At 35.0% G+C, this 24,947-nt stretch overlaps 1 protein-coding gene across 1 annotated transcript in view; it reads left to right on the top strand.

Moving 5' to 3' along the window:
- LRBA (LPS responsive beige-like anchor protein) overlaps positions 1–24,947 on the top strand; it is a 558,416-nt gene that overhangs the window by 521,273 nt on the left and 12,196 nt on the right. Inside the window, exons 52-55 of the mRNA XM_074950978.1 lie at positions 1,042–1,197; positions 5,929–6,096; positions 22,119–22,220; positions 23,678–23,874. Coding sequence (XP_074807079.1) covers positions 1,042–1,197; positions 5,929–6,096; positions 22,119–22,220; positions 23,678–23,874 — 623 coding nt within the window. The remainder of the gene's footprint in view (positions 1–1,041; positions 1,198–5,928; positions 6,097–22,118; positions 22,221–23,677; positions 23,875–24,947) is intronic.

Here is a 24,947-nt window from a genome sequence, read left to right as displayed (position 1 = left end):
TCTCTGTTAAGCAGACATTTTTGATTAGCCATTATATTTTTGTGTATCCTTCGTACTCCTGCAACTATTCGCTTTTATATTTTCCAGTTGCATTTTACTTAAAGAGGGGTTTACTTGCATCTTTGATACATACTACAAGAAATTGCTATTATTGTAATACCTCAAAGTATATTGGGCATTGTACAGTACATCTAGAAAGACATGTTTCCTGCCACAAATGTCATGGTGGATAATCAGTGAGGCATGAGCTCCCAATGTGACATAGTGGCCAAAAGAGCTAATGTGATCCTGGGGTGCATAAATTTGGGAATCTTGAGTAGGAAAAGAGAGGCTATTTTACTTCTATATTTGGCAGTGGTGAGACTGCTACTGGAATGCTGTGTCCAGTTCTGTTGCCCACAATTCAAGAAGGATGTTGATAAATTGGAGAGGGTTCAGAGAAGAGCTACAAGAGTAATCAAAGAATTAGAAAACCTGCCTTGTTGTGATAGTCTAGAGCTCAGTCTGTTTAGCCTAACAAGGAGAATGTTATGGGGTGACTTAATTACAGTCTATAAGTATCTACGTAGGCAACAAATATTTTATAATGGGCTTGTCAGTCTAGCAAAGAAAAGTTTGATCCAATGTCTGTAAGCTGAAGCTAAACAAACGCAGACTGGAAATAAGGCATGCATTTGTAATCGTGAGAATAATTAACCATTGGAACAATTTGTCAGAGGTCATGGTGGATTCTCCATCACTGACAATTTTTAAATCAAGATTGGGTGGTTTTTCTAAAGAGGTGCTCTAGGAATTATTTTGGGGGCAGTTCTGTGGCCAATGTTATACAGGAGGTTGGACTAGATGATTACCTTGGTGCCTTCTGACCTTGTACAATTAGATATCAAACAAGATGCAAAGAGTGTGGAGTGAGGACGGGGAGAGGCAGCAATAAAATTAGTTTAGTTACATGCATATCAATTTGCAAAGGTGTTAGAATTCAATGAACATAGATGCTAACTTTGATGCTCCATGTTTCTTCTTTCACATTCTTCTCTTTAGCCAGCAATACAAGTATGCACAGGAGACAAATCACTGACCTGTTAGACCAAAGCATTCAGGTCCATTCCCAGTGTTTTGTCATCACCTCTGACAATCGTTATATCCTGGTATGTGGCTTTTGGGACAAGAGTTTCCGGGTCTATTCTACTGATACAGGTTAGTGGAATATTAACCAATAGAAAAACCTAGAAAGTACGCATGTGTTTGAGGTGGGGAGCATGGTACTGTTTTCCATTCACTACTACCCTGACACATTTTTGGGCAGATGAGAATATATTTCTTCTTCAAAGAATGGCAGGAATTATTTTTAAATTCTTCCCACTCCACTCTGCATAGAATGCTATCAGGAGCGGAAGTCATTGACTATTGCTTTGTGCATATTCATTTGTCTCTGAAACTTAAGGGACACACTGAGCTTAATTCTTCAGGTTCACAAGAAAACCGATCTACTGAGTTTGTTTAAAGCTTTGCATACTAGGGGAATTAATTGTTTCTTGAGTGCTTACCTGAATTAAATTCTGTTCTGCTTTATATATAATTGAGAAAAATATTTTAAGAAACACAGCATAACCCATCTGAAATAATACCAAAGTGTATAAGTCCAGTAACATAGTGAAGGTGTTTGAGAAAAGAAAACTTCTGAAATTCTGAGGGTCCCAAAAGGTCCCAAGGATAGAAATGGAGCCATTAAAAAGAATGAATCCTTTCACGCAGTGTAAATTGGCCAATATGCAGGACCTTAGTTCTGTCTAAGTGTGTGATCCCTGCAGACTGACAAAGTTACATCCATATCATGTTATGCTGAAGACAATCATGGAGGGTAAGAATCCTGGAGGTACAGAAGGAATATGTATGTTTTTCTTCCCATTCATTGCCTTATAATAGGAATAGCAATCTCATTGAAGGGCACTTCCTTTGGATTAATGACCAGTTGGGGTTAATGTGTCTGGGACATCAACCCTTCCAGCAGGTTTATTATCCTATATGTTCTTCATCATTACTTAAATGGCTTGGTTAATAAAGTGTTTCACACTTACCAAACCAAAATATTTTATAAAACAACAGAACAGTTGGACAGGACCCCTGACATACTTTAGAGGTGGGGCATTTGTCATTTGTGCAATTTAATACACTACTACTGTAAATGAGAAGTTTACTGTATGTTGGCTGACTGCAATCCTTTACACAGAACCTTCAGTTTAACAGTTCAGTCCTACTTTGTTAACCTTCTCTTTAGTGAAAGTCAGAAACGTGGTTTTAAAGAGATCTTTAGAGAAAATAACCAGGTATGGTAAATATTCCACACAATTTCTTGCCTTACATTAAAAATATATTGACTAATGTGTTCTTAATTTTTTCATTGTTGAAAAGTGAGCACGTGTTTATTTTTAAGGCTAACTGACTTCAGTGTCATGATGAGAAACTAATAATATTTTGGTAACTCATCTGCAAATGGCTTGTTAATTAAGTCATTGCAACTGTATTTAAATCATAATCAGAGATTACTAGTTAACTTAATTCTGACATAACTGATTCTGATATGATTAAAAGCAAATTACCAGAAAGTTTTATCTAAATTTCTTCAATTTGTTAATATCCAGCACACAAACAAAATCTGGTTGTAGTTTCATTTAAATAAATTCAGTTAAAAGTTTTTTTTAATATTAAAACAAAAGTATAGCAGTCAAATACCTTTTCTGAGCTTGGCGGAGCAGCAAGGGAAAAAGATGTGATCAGTAATGTATAATGGCAAGCTATCACAAGTGTTGAATTCAATTATATTTTAGCACTTAAACAAAAAAAGAATCTTTTTCTTATTAGATTTCAGGGGGGTTTTGTAACAGGAAATACTTTTAACGTAAATCATGCTTTCTGGTTATAGCTAGTACAGCGAAGGCACAATAAAACCTTCCTCCAGTGGTGGGAATTATTTTCAGACAGCCTTTTAGATGCAGTAGTGCAGAGGCTTGAGTCTGAATTTTCTTTATTTGTAGCACAGCTGTCAAATAAAACATTAACTAGAAAATTTGTGCTGTCAAAAAAGGGATATCCTAGTGCATATGGTAATATTTGATATTGCTGTGTAGAGAGGAGGATTGGTATTAAAGGAAATAAAAAAAAAAGTTGAAGAACTCTTATGAGATTCAGTAAGTAATTTAACAAAGATAAAGAGAAGCAGCGAATTTCTGTTTTGATGGTTGGGTTGTATTGAGTGAAGCTTAACCCCGTGACAATAACTAAGTAAAACTAGCAGGGCAGCGCAAACGTATGAGCAGCTGTCAAACAAATAAGTCTTGAAGAATGTTTGTTTTCTAGAACAGAAACTAAAAACAGAGAATATCTGGGGGGAAAAATCTCTTAAACTCATAGCTCTTTAAGAATAAACTTACTATTTGAAAAATATAAATCACCCCAAGTAGTTGAATAACTAAGGGGATACAACTGGAAAATAGATGGTATAATTTAATCACAACAAAATTTAAAACAAATAATTGATAAATCAACAGAAGGTTCAGGAAAACTGTCTATTCTATGAGGTTAAATATATTGCCTGAGATAAAGTTATATGTGCTGAAAGTTTTTCACTGCTGCCTTCCAAACTCTGCAGATCAATAGCTTTTGCTGACTAAAATGGTTGACCATCCAGCAATTTGGCTGAGACAATTACATGACCTGGGGACCTAAGTGAAGAACCCTCAGCACAGGGTAACTTCTGATGTCGCAGCACATTTTGAACCAAAAGACAGTTTTAAATGGCATAATAAAACATAATATGGACTGGAGTCACCAAGTTATAGGAAAATTTTTGCTCCTGGGTTAAAAAGTATAACCTCCTGTGAGTGAGCCTCCAACAGTATTATGTCCCATTATCACGTTCAGTCACTTTTCAACCTCATGAAGGAATAATTTTTCATTGTAAACATCAATTCCCCATTCATATATCCATTGTATAACATTTCCTCCTTGATGGAATCATACAGGTTAGAGATAGAAAGATTTATTAGATCACAGAGATTTTCCCTCTTAAAACAAGATTGTTTCCTATAGTAAGTACACTTTCTAGTGCTTTGTCCATTCTACAGTAGTTTTAAAAGTCTCAACTTGACAGGGCTTCCTCCCACCACAGTCCATGGGAGGATTTTCCAGCCAAATGCATCTTGCTGGCAATTTTTTGATAGATTACATTTTCCTTTTCTTAATTTCATCCCATTACCCCACCCCCACCCCTATATATCACACTATATATATCCCCAGGTGTTTATATATATCCCTCTCTCCCGGGTGTTTGCACCCTTCTGGTTTTTTTGTTAGGTTTTCTCCACCGTAGTTATTGCTTAATACCTTTAATCTTTTATTATAAATCTGTCCTTCCAGCCCTTTATCTAAACTCTCTCTCTAGTGTGTCATTATTTTTGTTTTAATTTTTTTGTGCAAAACTGAATGCAATAATCCAGGGGCAGTCACAGCAGAAACAGTATAGGTAAGAACTATGAACTGTTATCTTTCAGCTGCATGACTTAATCTTTTATTTATGCAGCCCAAACCTGTACTGTCTCTCTCTTTCTTCTCCTCTCCCTCTTCCCCCACACTTCATCATAGTACAAAGTCACATCTCCCCCCACTGTCATCCCTAGGTCAATTCAGTGTTACAGCTTCCCACATTTCTCCTTATATTAATATGTTTCAGGATCATTTTGTTTTTTAACTCCTCCCAATTTATCATCATTTGTAAGTTTCATTAATATCCAGTTTCTGCTTGATCATTAATCTTTCTACTTTATCATTGATGAGGTTGTTAAATATATCCCATCTCTATATGGTCTGCTATTAACAGGTTCCAATAGCCCCAGCAAGATGAATGCTGGTGCTTATGCCCTCACTTTAAGGAGCTTTTTCTCTCACCCTATGTCCCTCCCTCTGTGTGGGGGTCTTCAGAGGGCAGTTGTAGTTGGCCTTATATGTGTTTGCTCACACATGCAAACCCAACCTGCATGAACGTACACATACACACACTTATGCAAATGTGACCCTGTTGAGTTAAGGTTAAAAAGTAATAAGCATATTCATATTTTTAAAGATCCATGAATTGCACATTTTTCACTGAGTAAAGCTGAGTTTATCTAGGTTTTCCTTTCAAATTCATTTCTATGTATCTATTGATGGCTTGAATACTTATACAACAAACAGAAACTTTGCTTGTCAGCTATGTATTTTGAGCTTTTATGGGCATTGCAAGTGTTCTCAACGGGAAGAAAGCTGGTAGAAATGGTTGACTATTATATTAAATGTGATGGAGGAACTAAAGGGGAAGTTTAATTTTATACAGACTTTCTGAATTGTATGCATTTTTTGTAATTAAATAAATGCTCAAAGAGCTGGTTGTTTCATTTTCCATGTCACACTCACAATTCCCTATGTCCTAACTGTTCAGGAGCCTCTATGCACTGTCATCAGATTTACATTTTTCCTGCTACTTTCACCAGTAAACTGCATTAAAATAAATTCCGTCGTTGCGAATTTGTGTCATTGTTTCTTTATTCTATATATTTAAACTCATGATTGCAACATGAGTTTAAATATATAGAATAATGAAACACACTAAATCCTGCCAAGCCAGTGTAAGATACAATTCTGTAATCGATTCTTATTCACTCTATGCCCCTATATAGACTGCTGTGTTCTTAAATAGTTTTCATCCCATCAGGATATAAAAAATCGACACTGAATTTGGCTTTCACAACCAGCAGCAACTGAAGGTTTTATCTAGACTTTCTTTTATAAACATTGCTCGTGAAAGTACAACTAAAACATTTTGTAATGTGTTTAGTAAAGTCTACAAAAAAATCATTAACAGTATGTTTTAAACTTAGATTTTATATGTTTCAGGTAAACTAATACAAGTAGTGTTTGGGCACTGGGATGTTGTCACCTGTCTTGCCCGCTCCGAATCCTACATTGGAGGAAATTGTTACATTCTCTCAGGATCACGTGATGCAACACTGCTGCTCTGGTACTGGAATGGCAAAACCAATAGCATTGGTGATAACTCAAGTGGTAAGTAAAACCTATATTATGAGTAAACTGCATGTGACATGAGATAAGTCATTACAGAAGTACTCAGTGCTTTTACGTAAAACTAAAATCAAAGTATAAGGTTTTTAGTATTTATGTTGAAGTTTAAACAGTGCTTGCTTTGACCACATAAATATATTATAGAGCTACAGTACTGACTCCTTACAATAAGCTTGTGAGATGCTTAACATTGCAAGTACAATTTTGCCTCTCACCCTTTTGACTTGATATTTTGTTGGCTTTACTGTTAGGTCTGTGGAGAAATTTTTTTTTTTTTTTTAAACAGATCAACTGGACATGCAGTTTTGGAAGGTGTCGGTTTTCTTAAATAAACACTTTAACATTACCCATTCAGTGAAGATTGTTTTTTATAAGTTCTTGTATAATATATTAAAAAATATGCATTCATGTGTAGATTCAGACACCCTTACTCCCATTGAGTAGTATCTTACCACCCAGTCAAAATACTCATGGAGTTAGCGACTACTCAGTGAGAGTAAGGGTGTCAGAATCTGACACACAATGACTTGGGCGAAATAATAATAATAATGATAATTACTTGGCGTCCTCAAAAGATAATAGGCATAAGACACACAGGTGTTTTGTTTTGTTTTGTTTTTTTAAAGTATTAAGCGCCAAAAAAAGACTTCTTTCTATCTAGTATAATTTATACTTGTTCACATAGAAACAATACAGAATTGATTCTAAACCATCAGTCTAAAATATAATTAAATAAGAATCACATGTCTTTTTTCGGTTATTTGGAAGATTTGTGGTTCAAATCTATAACTCTCAGGGGAAAAAAAAAGACTGGTTGGTTTTGGAATTACTTTCAGTATTTGACTTCGGGAGGTCAATGCTGTATCTGAATGTTTGTGAAATAAATTCATGAAGTCCACAAACTGCTTAGGTTGTGGCCCAAGTAGATTACAAAATCTTCAGGCATAGCATGAATAGGTTACCAAGGTATTTTAAATAGTCGATTCAAGGAACAGAAGAGCTTCATGGATGCACCCAGCATAGTTTTATAAGCTCCTTAAAATAAATAGCTTTGGTTGAAGGAGAACAGAATCTTTGTGGGCACAATATGCATAGGTTGCAATCTGATGGTCAGGGAAATGGCAAACACTGCACTATTCTTGCAGCGCTTATAAATTTAGGAAGCCCCAAGTAGTCTTGTTCAAGGAACTTAAAAGTTTGACAGGCCCATCAGGTAGAGCTTTACATTCTAGGAAGCAAAACAGTACTCTTCAGAAAACACTTTAGTAGTTTACTTCTATGAGGCATTCAAGATTTGTGGGTGTTGCCTACTATATTTACAGGGTCCACAAGTGAAGCCCATTTTTTACTGATCTGCAACCCCATCCTGTGGAATTTATGAACTCTATGCTAATTACTCCGCTTCCATCCTTGCAGGTCTTGTGTACAGTGTTTTCAAGACCTTCAGGCTGTAGGCTCCATTCAGATAATTACAGACCGGTTACTACAGTGGGATTTAGCACCTCTAACAACCAGTTATGTCCATGGATTTTGTAAACCCATTAGATGTCTCTTTTAATGTAAAGTACCTTCTTAGAGTTCCTTATTCTAGGATTTATAAACTTTACATGCTACTCCAATAAACTGATAGACTACATACATTTAAATGCTCAGCATTTAGAAACTCAGAAGGGAAGCTGATGTAGATGGCAACCTTCATGAGCTATTCCTTTTAGCGTTCACAAACCTCATAATCTCTGAAAATAGATCATTTTAGGACTGAGCATTTACAAAGTCTGCAGGTAAACTGGAAGTGTTTTTACACACCTGAGGTATTTCTTGTAAATTACAATAAGCTCCTGAGGATTCAACTCCTATTTAGGGCATAGGCCTCTGCTCACCATTGACCTTAGTCACAAATCAATTCTCAGAGCCGATTTCCAGTAAGGGGATAAAAATGATTCTCTGAGCAGGACTCCACTGTTCCCCAAAATTCTGGGACACTCCCAGATTGCTCTGTGAGATTAGTGCTGGTCTCTCCTCCATCCCAGCTATGTCCAAAAGAGCCAGATGGGTGGGGGAATAGGGAGACACTTGGCACCCCCCTCTAGATCAAATTAAATATAAAATGTACTACATGGCAGATAGGTATGGAATAAAACTCATCTATAACTTGCTACGGTTCTACCCAGTGTTACACCTGAGACTCACCTGTTTTATTCAATAGGGGTTACTCGGATGTAACTGAGAGCAGAATTTGATCCTATGCATGTAACATTTGAAAAATATATCAACTATAGTGCTATCAAATGTTGAAAAGAGTGAAGTTAAAAGCTGTGTATATAGGCATTTATACTGTGCTCATCATTGTGGTATCTCTTCCATTGACGTAGCCAGAATTGATTTAAACTTTCATGTGGCCTCTTAAAAATAAAAAAACCTAAATCAAATTCCAGGAAAAAAGATTTGTGCAGCTGAAACAACACCCTCCACATCTGTTAAGACAGAATTAAGACTAAATATCTCTTAAAGATGTAATTACGGATGTATACCGAGACATGAAAACAACAAAAAGTGTATCCATTTCAAATTTGAATTGCTTGAAGGCAAAAAAAGAAGCAATTATCAGAAATTCCAATCCATCCTTGCTTCTAGTGAGATGGATATAGATGAAAGGTGCTTCGTTCTGTACAGGACCTTGTGGCTCACATGCCCATTCGGTGGGTGGCCAGAGCATTCGGCCCTAGTGCATATCTAAAAATCACCCTTTTGCAACCAAATGAGTGTGGACCAACTGGAAAGTCAGAGGATCAGCCTGAGTTAATTCTGGTGGTGGGGAAGGTTTCCTCAATTTTACCTCTCCCAACCAGCTGCGTAAGGAAGAGGAGGGTTCCCCCCACATTGCTATGAACTTTGTCAAGGACCACCTGATGGTGTCTCTTTCTGCCCCTGCCAATCCTGTCAAAGCTTCACCTGATGGGTGGGCATAATAGCTGCTAGATATTTCTATTTGACACCTCGATCGATTGGTCCTTCAGCCCTCGTGTAGATTGCACTAATCACAACACGTCTTCCATTCTTCTCGTATCCTGGCCTTCCTTTTCCATGTGCGGCCATGTCTTTTCACGATAAAATCGTCCCATCTCTTTGGAGGTTAGCCAAGTGGTGGTTTCCAACAACAACAATTTCTATTTAGACTTGTTAATTGTTATTTTTTAATATTTATATTGTAGTTGTGCCTGGAAACCCTATCAGCAATTGGAGACCCTTGTTGCTAGGCCTATACACGTATACAATGAAAAGACAGTTCATGCCCCAACAAGCTTACAATATAGTGGTCTAAATTAATTGTAGGTGTAACTTTATTTACTTCTGTGTTTAGTCAAAACAGTCAATAAGGGAAACCCAAAAGACATGTTTCTGCCCAGTTCTGATTCTGTCAGAAATGTGAGAATTCCAGCCCGGCCACTGAAAGAAAAGAGCAACAAGTATATGATTGTCTACTTTTTTTGTGTCAGAGATTTATAGACACTGATCCTGTAAGTGACTCCGCACAGGCAGACGCCTGCATGGGTGTGGAGCACCACTGAAGTTGGTGGGTTCCACCCACATAACCACGTGCAGGATTGGCGCTATAGATATTTAATCGTTTCATCCGTTATTCCTTGGTCTTTTGTATTTAAAGCTTCTGATCTGTTACCACGAAGTAGTTTTTAATAATATAAATTGATTTATGATTTTGACATTACATCCATCATTTAATTTTACATTTTTTATTGTTGGCATTTTTCTAGTTTTTAAAATGTAAATAGGTTTGTTTATTGTGAATTCAATCTTAATAACAGCTACACGCCAAAGGGCACTCAAGGGGCCCCCTTTATACACCATAGTATTAAGAGTTGCAACAGCAATCATCTAAAACAGCAGCACTGCTTCCCTTCCTCCCCACTACGCTACTCCTCCTCTAACCGCCTCTCAGTGGACCAATATGACTTAACTCCCCCTTCACATATTCCCACCAGATAGCAACTACATTTCACCTAAGTTGCTTGATTTTGTTTCATTACTTCAGGAAGCATTGAGCTCTGGCTGCCTTTGTAAATGTTTTAAAATAATATTTAACCCAAGCTGACAAGCAATTATGGTTGTGGCATAGTTAATAAATAAATGTTCCATTTGATTATTTATATCAAAATATTTATAAAGAATAATTTTCCATCAGTAACTGCTCTGCCATAAAGCTACTGTATGGGAAAATTCTTCATCTTTTTGTTTTACAGAAGAAATGTGTTAGCAAAATAAATATTATTTAAACTTACATTTATATAGTTTCTTTTTTTAAATTTTATGTTAAGTCCTCTTCCTGGGGGATGTGACTGCTTATTTTGGCTGAATCATCAACAACAGGTCTTTCTATCTGTCTATCTATCATGGACATGTACTAAAGTTGTTATATGTGGGGATATTCAGCAATTTGAAACACATAGGTGAAGATGGATGGATGTTAGTCTGAAACTGTATTTACTTTGGTTTTTTTAATACAAAATGCTGCCTAGCTGTCATATTCCCTACGTTAGTGCTGAAAAGGGTTACTTTTTAAAACTTAACTTGAACTAATCACTGTTGAAGTGTATTATACTCCTACATTATGAATGCAGTAATATAGGAAAAGAGCATAGACAATTGTCAACAACTTAAGTAGTTGGGAAAAGACTACAAGTAACAATATACAGAGCCCTGCAGTTCATTCAGGCTCTTTGTTTGTAGATAGAGCAATACAATTTAATAAATTAGCCTTTCTTGCTGACTAGTTAATAAACAGCAAGAAAAAAGTAAAAATGATCTGGATGGGAACCGAATTTTCTGTTTCGTGGGAAATTCTGCACGTTCACTTTTTTTCTCTGCTCTAAATGGAATGAAAACATTTTTAAAATATTTCTGGCTAGTCTGGCAAATTTAAAGAAATTTAAAAATTTCCAAGTCAATCAGAACATTACAATAAAATAAAAAATGTTTCATTCTGATTTTGACATTTTTTAAATAGAAATATTTTTATAATCTAAAATAAAAGACATTTGAAAATTAAGTCACCTGTACAAGTGCTTTGTGTCAGGCTATTTTTTAAATGAAATTTTGTCAAGATTGACATGTTTCTGCTAGCTGTCTTGCTTTTGATGAATTGGCATCTTCTAATGGAAAAATTTCCAGCCAGCTCTAAAAATGACTAAGAGTGGAACAACAGATCTGAAGTAACTGTTGCATCTTTTAGGAAAGTCCTGAGACTTATCACAGTCTCTTGAGTAACTAGTAGATGTGTGACAGAAACAACCACCACTTAGGGCAAAGTTAAGGGGAGGAAAAGACAAGTTATCTACTTATGTGAGGTTAGCTTTCAATGTATTTAGAGATGTTTATCTAAAAACAAGAAAATATTTGTGAATGTCGTTTAAAGCTTTTTAAAAAATGTCATGGACGATGTTGATACCATATAGCCATTGCAGTCAGGGCTCCCATTTTATTTATTTATTTTTTACACAAGCTGCTAATAGTAGATAGCCATGCAGGTGCTTTTGAAAATTACACCTCATATGAGTGAAATTCACTCTGACATACAGGGCCAGCCGAAGGCCTTCTACACCACTTACGCCTAGTCTTGGGGCTGTGTGGAGGGCACTGGATGTAGTGATGTTGCAAAGATGCCAGTGAACTCACTGTGTCCTGCAGAAAGGGGAAGATGGGAGTGGGCTTTCTGTGCCTGTTAGTACAGTGGGTGACAGCTGAGGTGCATCAAAAGAAGGGATGACAGGATTCAGGTACAAATGGTGTGCAAAAGTTACACCAAATTCTGGTCCAACTTGTAAACTGGAGTGGCAGCCATGGTTTTGGGAGAGGTTGGTTACAGTCCACACCAATTCTTAGATGGGGGGATTACCTTTACAATTCTTCCATCCACCCCACCCCCACCCCACAGTCTTCACTCATGCAGAGGCCAATTAAGTTAGTGAATTGAATTGTATGCTCTGTGCCTTGAACAGTTGTAATTTCTGCATTATAATTATTCTGTCTGAGGTTCCATATGTTTCAGTTAGGTATAGAGTGTGAATTTTATTGCCTTATGTATTTAACATACTTATAAAAAAATAATGTTTGTATTGTTGAGCTCTCAACAGAGGGCTTTTCTGTCATCCAGTGCAGTGCTCTAGTAGATGGAGAGAACCTTCTACTGTTGCTTTCAAATTTCCTGTGGATATATTTACAATTATTTTGACACTTTCCTATTGTAAAAGACAAGAAAGCATGTCTACTTTGGAAATTTGATTTGCTTTAATAAAATTAAAGGTTAACTCACAGGAACATCCAATAGTAATGAAATATATAAAGTTGGTTATTATATTGCTGCCACTAAACTAACATTTTGTATCCTATGAATTATTGCATCAGTCGTCTACACGTATGTGAATAAAGCAAATTATGTTACCTCTTTTAATGTTATAACCTAAAGGTTGAAAAGGTTACTCTGTATGTATCACAAATATATTGTGAAGATCATCAATACACAGCAGTGCATTCAGTGAATAGTGTTGTCTCGTAATGTAGTGCCCTTCTAAAACTATAGTTTTCTGAGGCATATTAGAGAAACAAACTCCAGCTCTTTTTATTGTGACTGGTTGTTGTAGCTATATTGCAGGATATAACATTGGATGTTTAATATTTAAACCAGACAAATGGATTTAACCAAGAGTTTATGTGAACAGTACAACTGTAGTTAACATGTACAAGCATCATATAGTCTATTCAGATTTACATTTTTAAATTATTTTAAACTCACAAAAGCCATTATGTCTAAAGTTTTGTATCTTGCTATGTACTTTTTATTATATTAATTACTGTGTTTAGCAAGATACAAATTTTTTTCTGCCACTACTATTATAAATACTCTTCAGTGTGAAAATTAAAATTCTGTAAATGTTTCATTCAAATATTTTTAAAAATTTAGGTATTGCTGTTTTTGTTGATGATTAAAATCCAGAAATATCACCACATTAATACCCTGCTTTTGACTGATTAAAATATAGCATTGTAGATCATTTCTTTGCAGTCAGACACCCTAATCTCATAGGCCCCAATCCTGCAAAAATCCTGCAAAAGCTTACACTCATGCATAATTTTATACCCTGTGAGCAGTCTTCTTGATTTAAGGCAAATCATATTTCTATAATTTGAAGTCAGTGGGACTACTCATTGTGTATAAAATTAAGCATGCACCTAAGTCTCTGCAGTTTTGAGAACTATGGCCATTATAAAAACTATTTCAGATTTTTAAAAACTGTTTGTAACATAAATATTTATTTAGGAATTGTAGCTATAATTGTAAGAACAGGGCTTTTTAAAAAGTAGTATATAATGTAGCTACATTGTTTTTCTTTACTAAAAACGTCATTGTGTACTATGATTTTTGTATAGTGTCAGTCACCATGGTATCTAGGCACTCATAAATCATCAATCATGTCAGTAATGCAAAACCTGCTATTGATTTTATTAATATGTACCCATGTAGAAAATTATAATATCTCCAAATATTTGAAATGAGTTTAGAACGATTGTAGTTGATCTCTCCGAGGAGGACTTATGCTGTATTCCTTCTGTTAAGAAAACCTAGTGCTGCTGTGAGATAGGTAGAGTATCGTGTTGAGAATTAAAAGCAGTGACTGTGTCTGAGTATCTTTATATATTTGTTATATGCAATCCCATGTATATTATACATAAATTTACTTTGACACACACACACTGAATGATATGTATTATTTCTTTAAAAAAAAACAAAAAAACCCCGGTTTTATTTGAGTACTGTTTCACTGCAGCCATTAATAAATACTCTTTGTTTCTCAAAAATGGCTGGGCAGAGTAGCGTTTTGCTGTATATAACCAAGCATTCTACACTGCCATCTGCTGGCAATGATGTGAAAATGATGTGGGGACTGATCCTCCATAAAATACTACTGCTTAAAATATTAAATATACACACACACACTCTTCGACAAATTTGGTGTGAAACTCATGTGGATTTTATTTGTACTATAATTTGTCTCCTTCTAATAAGAAGGCACAAACTGAATGTAATGTTGTTCTGCAACCTGAAACTGGAGTATGTCAGTAGTGTTTTAAGTGTAATGGTAAGAAAAATGGAATATTTTCTTCTTTTTTACTAGAATGTGAACAAGTTCAATAATAAAATGTTCTGTACTTGGAATTTAAGCTCAGGAATGTATGTTTCTCAGAAAAGAAAGAGCAACAGGTACATAAAAGTAACTACAAAATAATATATTTAAGCTACAGTAACCACTTAAATTTCCATCTGACATTTAGAGTCTGTTCCTGCATTCCTAGGTCACCCCAAACTCCCATGGAAGTTTAAGAAACGTAGGCTTTGATCATAGGCCTATTGGAGATGCAGGGGTAGACACACACACACCCCAACACACACACAGATGTCTCCAAAGCACCATTGAAGTCAGTGTGGTTTTGCAGAGGCACAGCCTGCATGTATCTGACCTCCAGAATGAGACCCTAGATTATACTGCTGTAAGGGCACAGGGGTATTGGTGGTGGTTTTAAAATGTCGTGCATGGAGGCCTTACTTCCGTTGGGGCCCTGTTGTTCTAGGCACTATGTAAACACACAGTAAATGACAGCCTCTGCCCCAAATAACTTTAAGTCATAAAGACAAGACATAATAGATGGATGAACCTTGCGATGTTGTATGTCTAGTAACTCCATTCAAACCTATAATATTGTATAAATAATAAATATTATAATTTTGTGTTTATATAATGCCAATAAAGCATTAGTGTCTCTACGGCGTCTCTACAGAACTTGCAATCCTAATAGTAGCTGCTTCAGAAATCATTCTCAAATGCAGCAGGTTCTTTTTTAATTGTGCAGACTAAAAATATTTTAGTTTAAACTAAAAATATGTCCTCCAATATTAAGTACTGCATTTGTAATGTAATTATTTCCAACTGGCTAGTAGAGAAGGAATTTCATGTTTTCTTCTTGAATCAAATTGGTGGTGGTATATTTTGGTACCTACAATGTTCTAGACACTATACAAACACAAACAAAGGCATTATCTTTTTCTTGAATGGAAAAATTTAGAGAAAAGGTTTTTGATGCTGCTATGTTGGCAGCATCCAGCTTCAGGCATCAATAAACTATATACATGAAATTCTCCAGAAGGATCAGGATGTTTAGTGCTCCATGATGTAATGCAGGCCTTCAGGTTCCAGGCAAAACAATGCTATATTTACAACTTGTAACTAATAATAGATGGTGGTAAAAGGAATTGTATTCATATGGTAAATGAATATAACCTTAATGTGCACCATATGCATGGTGTTGGGATGATGTACTAATATATCACATTTATTTAAATTGTTTGATTACTGAGAAAAATGACTATACTATTCAATTCTAAGACTGTACCACATAGCTAGAGTAAAACAGAAGAAGTAATGATTTATGGTGTAGAATTGATACTTTGAGTATCTTCAAAACCAGACTTTACTGCTGTAAAAAAAATGTTTGGTAAGTACCATACTTTAGGCTCAGCTAGGAAACATTTCAAAGAGTTTCTGGCATTAATTTCCGTAACATAGGAATTGCAGGATGTAAATTCATTATGGTACACACTAGAACACTTTGTATAGTCGGAATTATATACATTAAGAGCCCCACTTAGCTGGAAGACTAAATTTGTTGAAAAATACTGTTTGCTTTTTAAAAGAAGAAACAAAACTCTTTCTTTTTAAGGCTGATCATTCATTGGCTGGTTGTTTTTTTAAAAAATGCTACAACGTTCCTAGTCATTGCAATATGAAAGGTCTCAAAACGTGTATCTAATACTATATTTAAAACAAGCTGTTTTAAAATTAATTACCTATTTAAAAATAAGATCATATTGCTACAGTATATGCTCTAATTATTTAATACTGTTGTTGGGCAGTATATTTTAAAAGGTTTTAAATGATTAAAAAGTTTTCTTAATTGGAACAAAATTTTACAAGATTTTTTTGTAGAATATATTCTAATAAGCAGAAAATAGTAAAAACAGCAGAAACTGATAGATTTAAAGTGAGCTAAACCATTGTATGAAATCGTTCATCTGAGATTTTTTTTTGATTAAGAGAGAAACTCAAACATATTTGTTTTGTGATGGAATTGATCTTTAGATATAACACAAAGAATACTGCTAAAAATAGACATATGTTAGCACCTTGTCTTACAATTGCTATAATTTTTATTGAAATAGTTGCTTTATAATGTTCTTAATAATTTTCCTTTTTGGATGGATACTTTAATTAACTGGGTACACAGCATATGTTAAAATGTTATGTACAGTGGAGACACTGGATAGTCATACCACTGATGTCTGCAAGGGACTTGAGAGGAGTTCATATTCAGTGGGAGGAGTAAGAGACTTCCCAGGACTTTCAGCTGACAAACTATGAATGAGGGGGAAGAGGTTCCAGAAGAGTTCACATTGCACATAGGATGGGAATTGTGAGGCATGGGAGTCCAGACTTTGTGCATGTAAAGTCTGTATTGTAATATTCCATTAATACAGGTTGTAATATTTGTTTTGCTCTTTATATTGTCCCATTTTAGAGATACAAGGAACCATATCCTGAAGCGAGTGTGTGTCTATAAACACAAGAAAAGCATTCAAATTCATGTTTCTAATTAACTACTCTGAAGGGAGATGAACAAAAAAATGTTACATTCTAATAGCATCTGCTTACTCAGTACTCCATGTCAGTCAAATGTTTGCACGGGGTAACTAAGGGATGGATTGAAATAAGCCCTCTTGGTCTCCTCAGCGGTAATAAGCTTATTAGTAATCTTGAGCCACATGATAAAGTAAATATACGTTTAGCGCTTTACTAGCCGGGGTTGGAAATGTTACTCGCATCAGTTGCATTTCAGTTTCTGGATTTTGTTTCAGGTTTCGAATGTAAGTTTACTCAAATAAATTGTTTCCTTTGGGCAAACTATAGTCTTTAAGTAACATGTGCAAAGACAAAACTAGCTTCCAGATTTAAGGTTGTGCATTTTGTGAGATTATAAAAAGTTTGAACAGATGACATGCAACAGTAGAAGGAAAAAAGATTGGAGTTGGGAGGAAAAACTCCTGTCTCTCTAAAGTGGAGAATAACATAAAGGCAGAGTTCTTATGTACCTTGTAACTAAAATATAGTATAAAAATTGTGTGTTTAAAAAGAAATCAGCCTTCAGACTAAAATTGCAGTGATACTTTCATAACATATGTATATCTCATCATTCAGTAAGATTTGTTGTACATGAAAGAGCTAGTCTCATTTGTGTAGCAGCGAAATTTTGTTATTGGCAGCCACTCTGCAGAATTCCATAAATGTAGTATTTATAGAGATATTTAACAGGAATCAGTTTGAGGCAAATAAATTTTGAAATGCATTGTAAAACTAACGTGGAAGTCTAATGGCATAGCGGAGCCCTTGAGATTGTTTTGTTGTTTTGCTTATTTACGTTCGGATGGAATATGGCTTGTGCTCATAGTTCCCAGATTTCAGAATTAGGGTTTTACATTTATGTAACCTTATGTTAAAGATTTTATTATTTTTGTCAGTTTTTATTAGAAACAGTAATTTTAAAAATTGTGAAATTTGTGGAAAGTGTTTCATTTTGGCTATCCTTGTGGGAAAGCACTCAGTTATTTTAGCAAGCAGTAAGTAAAAAGATAGTTCGGTTAATTGATGTTTTATTTAATTAGAATTTTATATTAAGACATAAAATTGCATAATTAATTTGCACTTAAAAAGGTGCCCTACAGCCTTTATAATCATGGAATCATAACTTGAGAATTACTGTTCATATGTCAGTGACTTATCATAATTAACTGCCTTCTCAGCATAGAGTATGAAAGGAGCCATAGTCAAAATATTTACATTTTAATATGTTGCATAATGTTATCTCATCAAGTGCTAGTTTTAGGAAAGGGCATGTCACATTTTAATGTGGGATATGTTTTTGTTTCTAGGTTGAGAACAGGTTAGATGGAAATGTTCAGAGTTTGCTGTATTTGTCAGTTCTTTCAGTCAGTTGCTGTAACACAGCAAGCAATTAAACAAGGAATTCGCTTCTGGATTTAAGATGTCATGATTCTGTTTTGTTTAACAACACCAAGGCTGGAAAACTAGGAGGAGGAAATCCCAGAAACACTAAACAGTTATTCGTTAGCTGTAAGGAGTGACTTCTTCTGGATGTTGTAAAACTGGAAGAAAGTTTTGACTTTGTTATAATTCCACTATTCCTTTTAAAATGTAGTTTCCAAGCATCCAGCACTTTTTCAGTAAAATATTGCACACGTGATATCATGTGGTCTTATTTTATCTTCTGAAGTTTGAGTTTTATGATTTAAAGTGTACTTTGGTCACTTAAGCAAGAGTGATATTTTCTATGGGAAAACAACTTTGCAGCAATTATTTATTGTAACGCAAGAGAGTTCTCTGACATAATTTGAATAGTTACTGTAAAGGTAAAATATCCTGCCTATTTCTGGAAAAAGAGTTTTATATATATTATGATTTTAATAAGTTGTGGCTACATTTATTACAATGTGAATGTGCCACTAATATTTCTACACCATTCAAATTTAAGTAGTACTCCAACAGTGGTACTGGTTAAGGATATTATTATATACTGTGCTGAGAAAAGCACATCTGTAAGACTGCTGTGTCTTGGTTATTAGTGCCAGGATTTGGGCTATCTTTAATCTCATTTGACTTGTTCATCTTCCTTAAGGATCTCCATAAAGATGCCTGAGTATTCTTTTCACCCGTTAGTTAGGGTTTGCCTCAGTGGTCGTAAACCTGCTTAAAGGACAAAGACTCTTTTTTCCTTTGAAGTCATTTCCACAGCTTTTCAAAGGGGTCTAGAAGCTGGTTCCCCTAAAACAATTTAGAAAAGTTTGAAGAGGTGCCCCTTAAACCAGTGACAAAATAAAATTTTCTCTGCATTATTGAAAACCATGACAATCTTCTGAAGCAGTAACAGTTTAAAAGCTTTTAAAGAAATCTGTTCTGCTCTACAATCAGCTTTTAAGTGACCCCATTATTTGGTAAATTGGTGTCTTAAAAACCTCTAAATATTTAACATTTTTATCAAAAGAGCCAGCCTGATTTTTCACAGGATTCTTGTTTTTCAGTAGTGAGAGAAATAGCCTAACTGGAGGTTTCTTTGTAAATTTACTTTTCTGATTGTTGTTCTCTTTTTTTTATTGATGCGAAATTATTTAATGCTAAAGCTATTTGGTAAATAGTTGGATGAATGGATTTGTGAGACACTGCTTATAATCTAGGTAACACAGGTTTATATTCTAATTTATATAATATATTAATAGAATATTACTAAATGAAAAACAACATAAGTATTATAGATAGATAGAATTTTTACTGTGTATTATGATAAACCTGTATCATCAGTCTATGTTGTGTTGTAGGAGAAGCCTAACTCCTAGATACTATTGGGGTAGGTATTGTGGAAATGCATAACATTTAATCCACAGAGACAACAATACACTACTACCACAAGCATTTAAAGTAAACATCTTATGCCACTTGGGTTTTTGCTTCTATCCTCTAATAACTGCATTTAAAACAGTTCCTTAAATGTCCTTTTAAACTCAAACAACATAAACCCATTAACCCTGAGTCAGTGCTGCTCATTTCAAACTCTCATGATTTCAATTTTAAAACTATTGTTTTATGAAAATATTTAATACATTAATTAGTTTAATTTTTTGATGATCTGTGGAGTTTTGTGTTAAATGCAGGTTCCGAAGACAGTGTTAAATAATAACTATTATTGACTATTTAATGTTGCTAATGTGTGCATCTCAATTAAAAAATACTCCAAACAAGAAACTGTGCAAAACTGCCTTACATTTCATTTGGGGACAATAGGACAGAGCATGGGATCTAAAAAGTAGAATTTGATACTGGGTAATGAGGCTGTTACAGTAGATTCCAGTGTTACCATTAAAGTTTATAGAACTTTTTTCTATCTGTTTGTGCAAAGTCATGGATTGTCTTCATTGTTTCATTCACTTTTAAAAGTGCTTGTTCCGTGTTTAGGTGAGGAAAGTTCAATATAGCCATATTTCTGTAAAATCAGTCAGCTGAGAAGTACCTACTGATCATAAGTCTATTCCTTATGCTTTTAATTTTTTTTTCTGAACTGTCTGCCATGCTTCCTGATTTTGAGTGTGTTTTGCCAAACTCCATATGAAACAAAAGCTGTAGCATTTCATGGTTATATATTTGGGGATTAGGGATCACTTACTGAGCTGCTCCAAAGTATTTATATATATGAATGATATTTTCCTGATTTATTAAGAAAAAATACTGTTTACTTTGCAAAATTTGTATGTTACAATAATATAAATTATGTATTGTAGCAGTAATTGCAGAATAAATCACATTTTGAAAGGTCATAATCCCTGGTTTGATACGGGATCATAGATTATGACCTTTTTAAAAAGACCATTTGAACATGACAGCTACGTGGACATTCTCAGAATTGTTGCAAATGATCAGAGTTAAAGCGCACACTGGTAAGAGTAAGAAAAGTCTTTTTAACTTTACTTTCACATGTCCAGTCCTGCATAGAGAAAACTCATTGTGCCTGTGAAAATATTCTCTGTTTGCAGGGTCTGTTCTAACAATCTGAGTGTTTTATTAGAAATTATGCAGACGCTACTTTGGAGAGTGCAGTATAAATGAATAGACACATTAATTAGATTGTGCTTATTAATATTTGGTTTTTAAAAAATTTCGACTTCAAAACTTTTTGAATCATGCTATCTAAACGTGCTGCTTTATCTTTGCTGGAATCACTTGACACTATTACTTCTTTCTGTGTCTTTGCAAATCCATGTACTATTTTTTAAAATTAAAATAACATTTGATTTTCACCACCATCTTTCTCTATAGCCCTGGCATTCCACAGGAGAAAAAAAAGTCATCATTTAATTTAAATTAAAAATATTTCCTGCTACAAAAAGCTTATTTGTAGTTCTCTTTTATTAAGCTAAGTGTGATAACCTCATCAAAAACATATTACTTAAAACTTTAATGATTTTAACTCTTCATAAAAGGCTTCCAATTGAAATAATTAGACAGTAATTGCAAAAATAACATTGTGCTTTCCATGGACTACTAGCATTCTGGGAAAGTGAGCTAGTGAAAATCCATGAGATGAGATTTGAAGTATTTTTAAAGAAGTTTATGATAACACATGCATACACTTTCTATGTCTGATCTTTGAGAATAAAGTTAATTACCCATATTTGTCATGACAAAAGGTTTAAGTCTGACCAGTTCAACAGTTCATAACAATATGTCTGCTTACAATTTTCCTCTATTGACAACATCCCTAAGTGTTTGATTTGGTCTCTAAAGACAGATTCTGGAAAAAATAACTGCTTTGGACAAAGCACCAACTGGCTATGAGGAACTCAGTTAAGGCTCATAGTTGTGGTTTCAATACTGGAAACAGATTACAGTGAAATCAGTAGGTGGACTCCTTCCTTCAACTTGGACATCATAAATGTTTTCCCTTGTTACTTATCATAGTGACATCTACACTTATTTACAGAATATTTATTGACATGAACTTTGTCCACTGAGAGGAAGTAGAATCCTTTATGTTCAAACTAGCTGTTGTCTATATACAGTTGAGTTATGTGTCTCTTCATTAGTAAATGGCCAGGCTGAATTTCTGAAAGGCAGTGCTACTAGTGTACTGTTGCTCAGCAGTATGGAAGAAGTCAATCTCAAGTGTAACACAAAAAGTATAGTCCATATCACGAGTATCTTGTTTTCGAAAGTGTAAACTCCAAGGGCAAAGAAAATAAATATGTGAATTACTGTAAACACTGCTTTTAGAGATGAATTGTAACTGAAGATTCCTTTTTTCTTGTTTCCTTGAAGGTGATTTTGCCACTCCCCGAGCCATCTTGACAGGACATGACTATGAGATCGTTTGTGCTACAGTTTGTGCTGAACTTGGTCTGGTAATAAGTGGTGCTAAAGGTAGAAGATTTTCTGTTATCTTTTTAAAACTGTATTTTGGTCATAAAGTTATTGTCCTAGTTTAAAGGTGAATACAGTCTACGATGATGGAGATCATATTAATTATGTATGATTCATATAAAAAAAACCTTGTTTTAATTGGCACAGGTTTTCCTTTTAAGTCAATTTTAAAAACATCTTTTGACCATAACACATTAAAATTGAAGCTGATTCACGTGTATCTATAGAAGTACAGCACAGACATCACCCCCATGCTGGTCTTCCAGTTACCTTGTTTTTGTTTGTTCAGAAGTTATTAGACAATACAGAGCGAACTATCCTCTATGTGTTCCTGGCTCTCTGCTGGGACTATCAAGAATGTAATGTAATTATGTGCTTTGTTTTTGTTATGGATAACTCCTCAGGGGGAAAAGCAGTGATTTTTGTTGTAGTTATTTAAAGATATATTTGCATTCCCAACTAAAATTTGCAGCGGTTAGGTTCAGCTTCTCTGAGCTCATCTACAAGGTCCCTACTTTAAATCTTTCTTAAAGACCCATTTCTGCTGGGCTGCTTACAATGAATTGTGTTCACTTGTACATAAATTGCCTGTAGTTGTCCCCCTTCCCTACCTTTGTCTATTGATCTGTCCTCCTTGGAACAGAGACCTTCCTTCTTCAGTGTTTCAAAAGTTGCTTTTATAGGCTGCATTTTCAAAGTTTGGCACTCAAAACTGCACACACTTTGCATGCTCGTAACTTACACAAGGGAATACCTGATGTGTGCATACTAATTAAGTTTTTGTCCATGTTCATTACCAATGAAGAATGTAGCTAGTCATATATGGGTACACATCTGATTTGTGAATGCATATCAGGAATTTGTACACCTAAGTTAGGTGCTGCAATTGTGAGGATGCAAATAAGTGCATCTTACCATGAAAATCTAGCCTTCAGATTCAGTACAGACTTATTTTGTTGCACTCAGCAGAAAAATTTGGTAACTATCAAGTTTTCAGGGAAGCTCCTAAAGAGACTAAGGTTATGGCTACACTAGAGAGCTTACAGGGGCGCAGCTGCATTGGTGCAGCCGCGCCCCTGTAAACTCTCTAGTGGAGCTGCTCTAAGATGACAGGAGAGAGCTCTCCCATCTACTTAATGAATCCAACCCCAATGTCAGTGGGAGAAGCTCTCCAACCGACATAACACTGTCCAGCGCTTAGGTTATAATGACATAAGTGGTAGTGTGGACATTGCCTTAAAGTAGGTGATTGCTTTAGTTACCCTAGTGCAATTCTAGACTTTTAGGAGATGAGACTACCAATGTGAAGAACTTTAGTATTACAAGAATGTACCTTAAATTTTCCATTTATAACACATTTTGAGTTAATTCAATAAAAGCCATTACTCATTGTCCTTTAATGTCTTTGGATGGATTTGATATGAAAATAACCAGTGCTTTTAATTGTGTTTCATCAGAAGGACCATGTCTCATACATTCTATGAATGGAGACCTATTGAGGACATTAGAAGGTCCTGAAAACTGCTTGAGACCAAAACTTATCCAGGCTTCAAGAGAGGGCCACTGTATCATATACTATGAAAATGGCCTTTTCTGTGTATTCAGTGTGAATGGGAAACTTCAAGCCACTATGGAAACAGATGACAAAATAAGGGTGAGTGTGCAGAAATATATTCTAAGGGTTGTGTATGTCAATATTTAAAATAAACTTAGGAGAATTCTGAGATTTTGGAATTACTCAGGGTTTCTTTCCATGCAAACGGTGAATGAAATCTGTGCAATTTCACTAATGACTGCTACATTTAGAAGAGCTCCAAGAAATATGTAGTTGAGGGATCAGACATTGCTCATGGAATCATGTTTAACTTTACAGTGGCACTGCTTAGGTAGCCAGCAATATATTGTGGGCTTTTTTCCCCCTGAATAAAAGGACATACAAATAATACCTGGTGTGCACACACAGGAGAATTCAGGATGTTACATTTTTGTCAGCATCTAAAGAGTCAAGATGACCAGTCACTCCAGCAGTGGGAGGACTACGGTATGTCATTAGCCCTGTCCATATTCCTGCATCTCATTTGAGATATTATGCAAAGGCTGAGTTTCAGGAAGTCTTTTTGCTAATATGCAAAATCACACATTCAAAAATTTTCATAAAATGTGATATGGAACAGAACAAAACTTGGCAGCTGTGGTAGAACTAAGCCGAAACAAGAAAAGGGGAGAATATTTTTAATTTAACTACTTAAAAAGAGAGAAAAAATTAAGTAGAAATTTAAAAGATGAAGCAGAAGAACACTGCTGCTTTAGTTAAATCCAAAATAGAGTGGGTTTTTTGTATTTAAAAGAAAAATGGGAGTGGAGGCAATGCTTAATAAAATAACTGTATGGACTTATTTTAATGTCAATATAAATATTCTCCTGCCACTCTAAAATCCCAACACAACAGCATTATGCTAATACATGAGAACCAGAAAGTGGTTCTCATCTCCCGCCCTAAAATACTCTTCTTCCAAAAAGCCTAAAACCTTGCAACAGCCACCGAAGAACTGTAAACAAAAGAGCTGAAATAAAATAAAAATGAAAGATAACCCCACTACTGAACAAAACTTGAAGAGCTAACAATACAGGTGTTAATTTGCGCTGCTCAGTCACGCAACCCATCCTACGCTGTTGTCTAATTAGATTACAAACTCGTTAAAGAAGGAAGAGCCCTGTCTTCTTTCT

This window comes from Natator depressus, chromosome 4 (assembly GCF_965152275.1).
Source record: "Natator depressus isolate rNatDep1 chromosome 4, rNatDep2.hap1, whole genome shotgun sequence".
NCBI lineage: Eukaryota > Metazoa > Chordata > Testudines > Cheloniidae > Natator > Natator depressus.
This window is presented reverse-complemented; position numbering and strand designations above follow the sequence as displayed.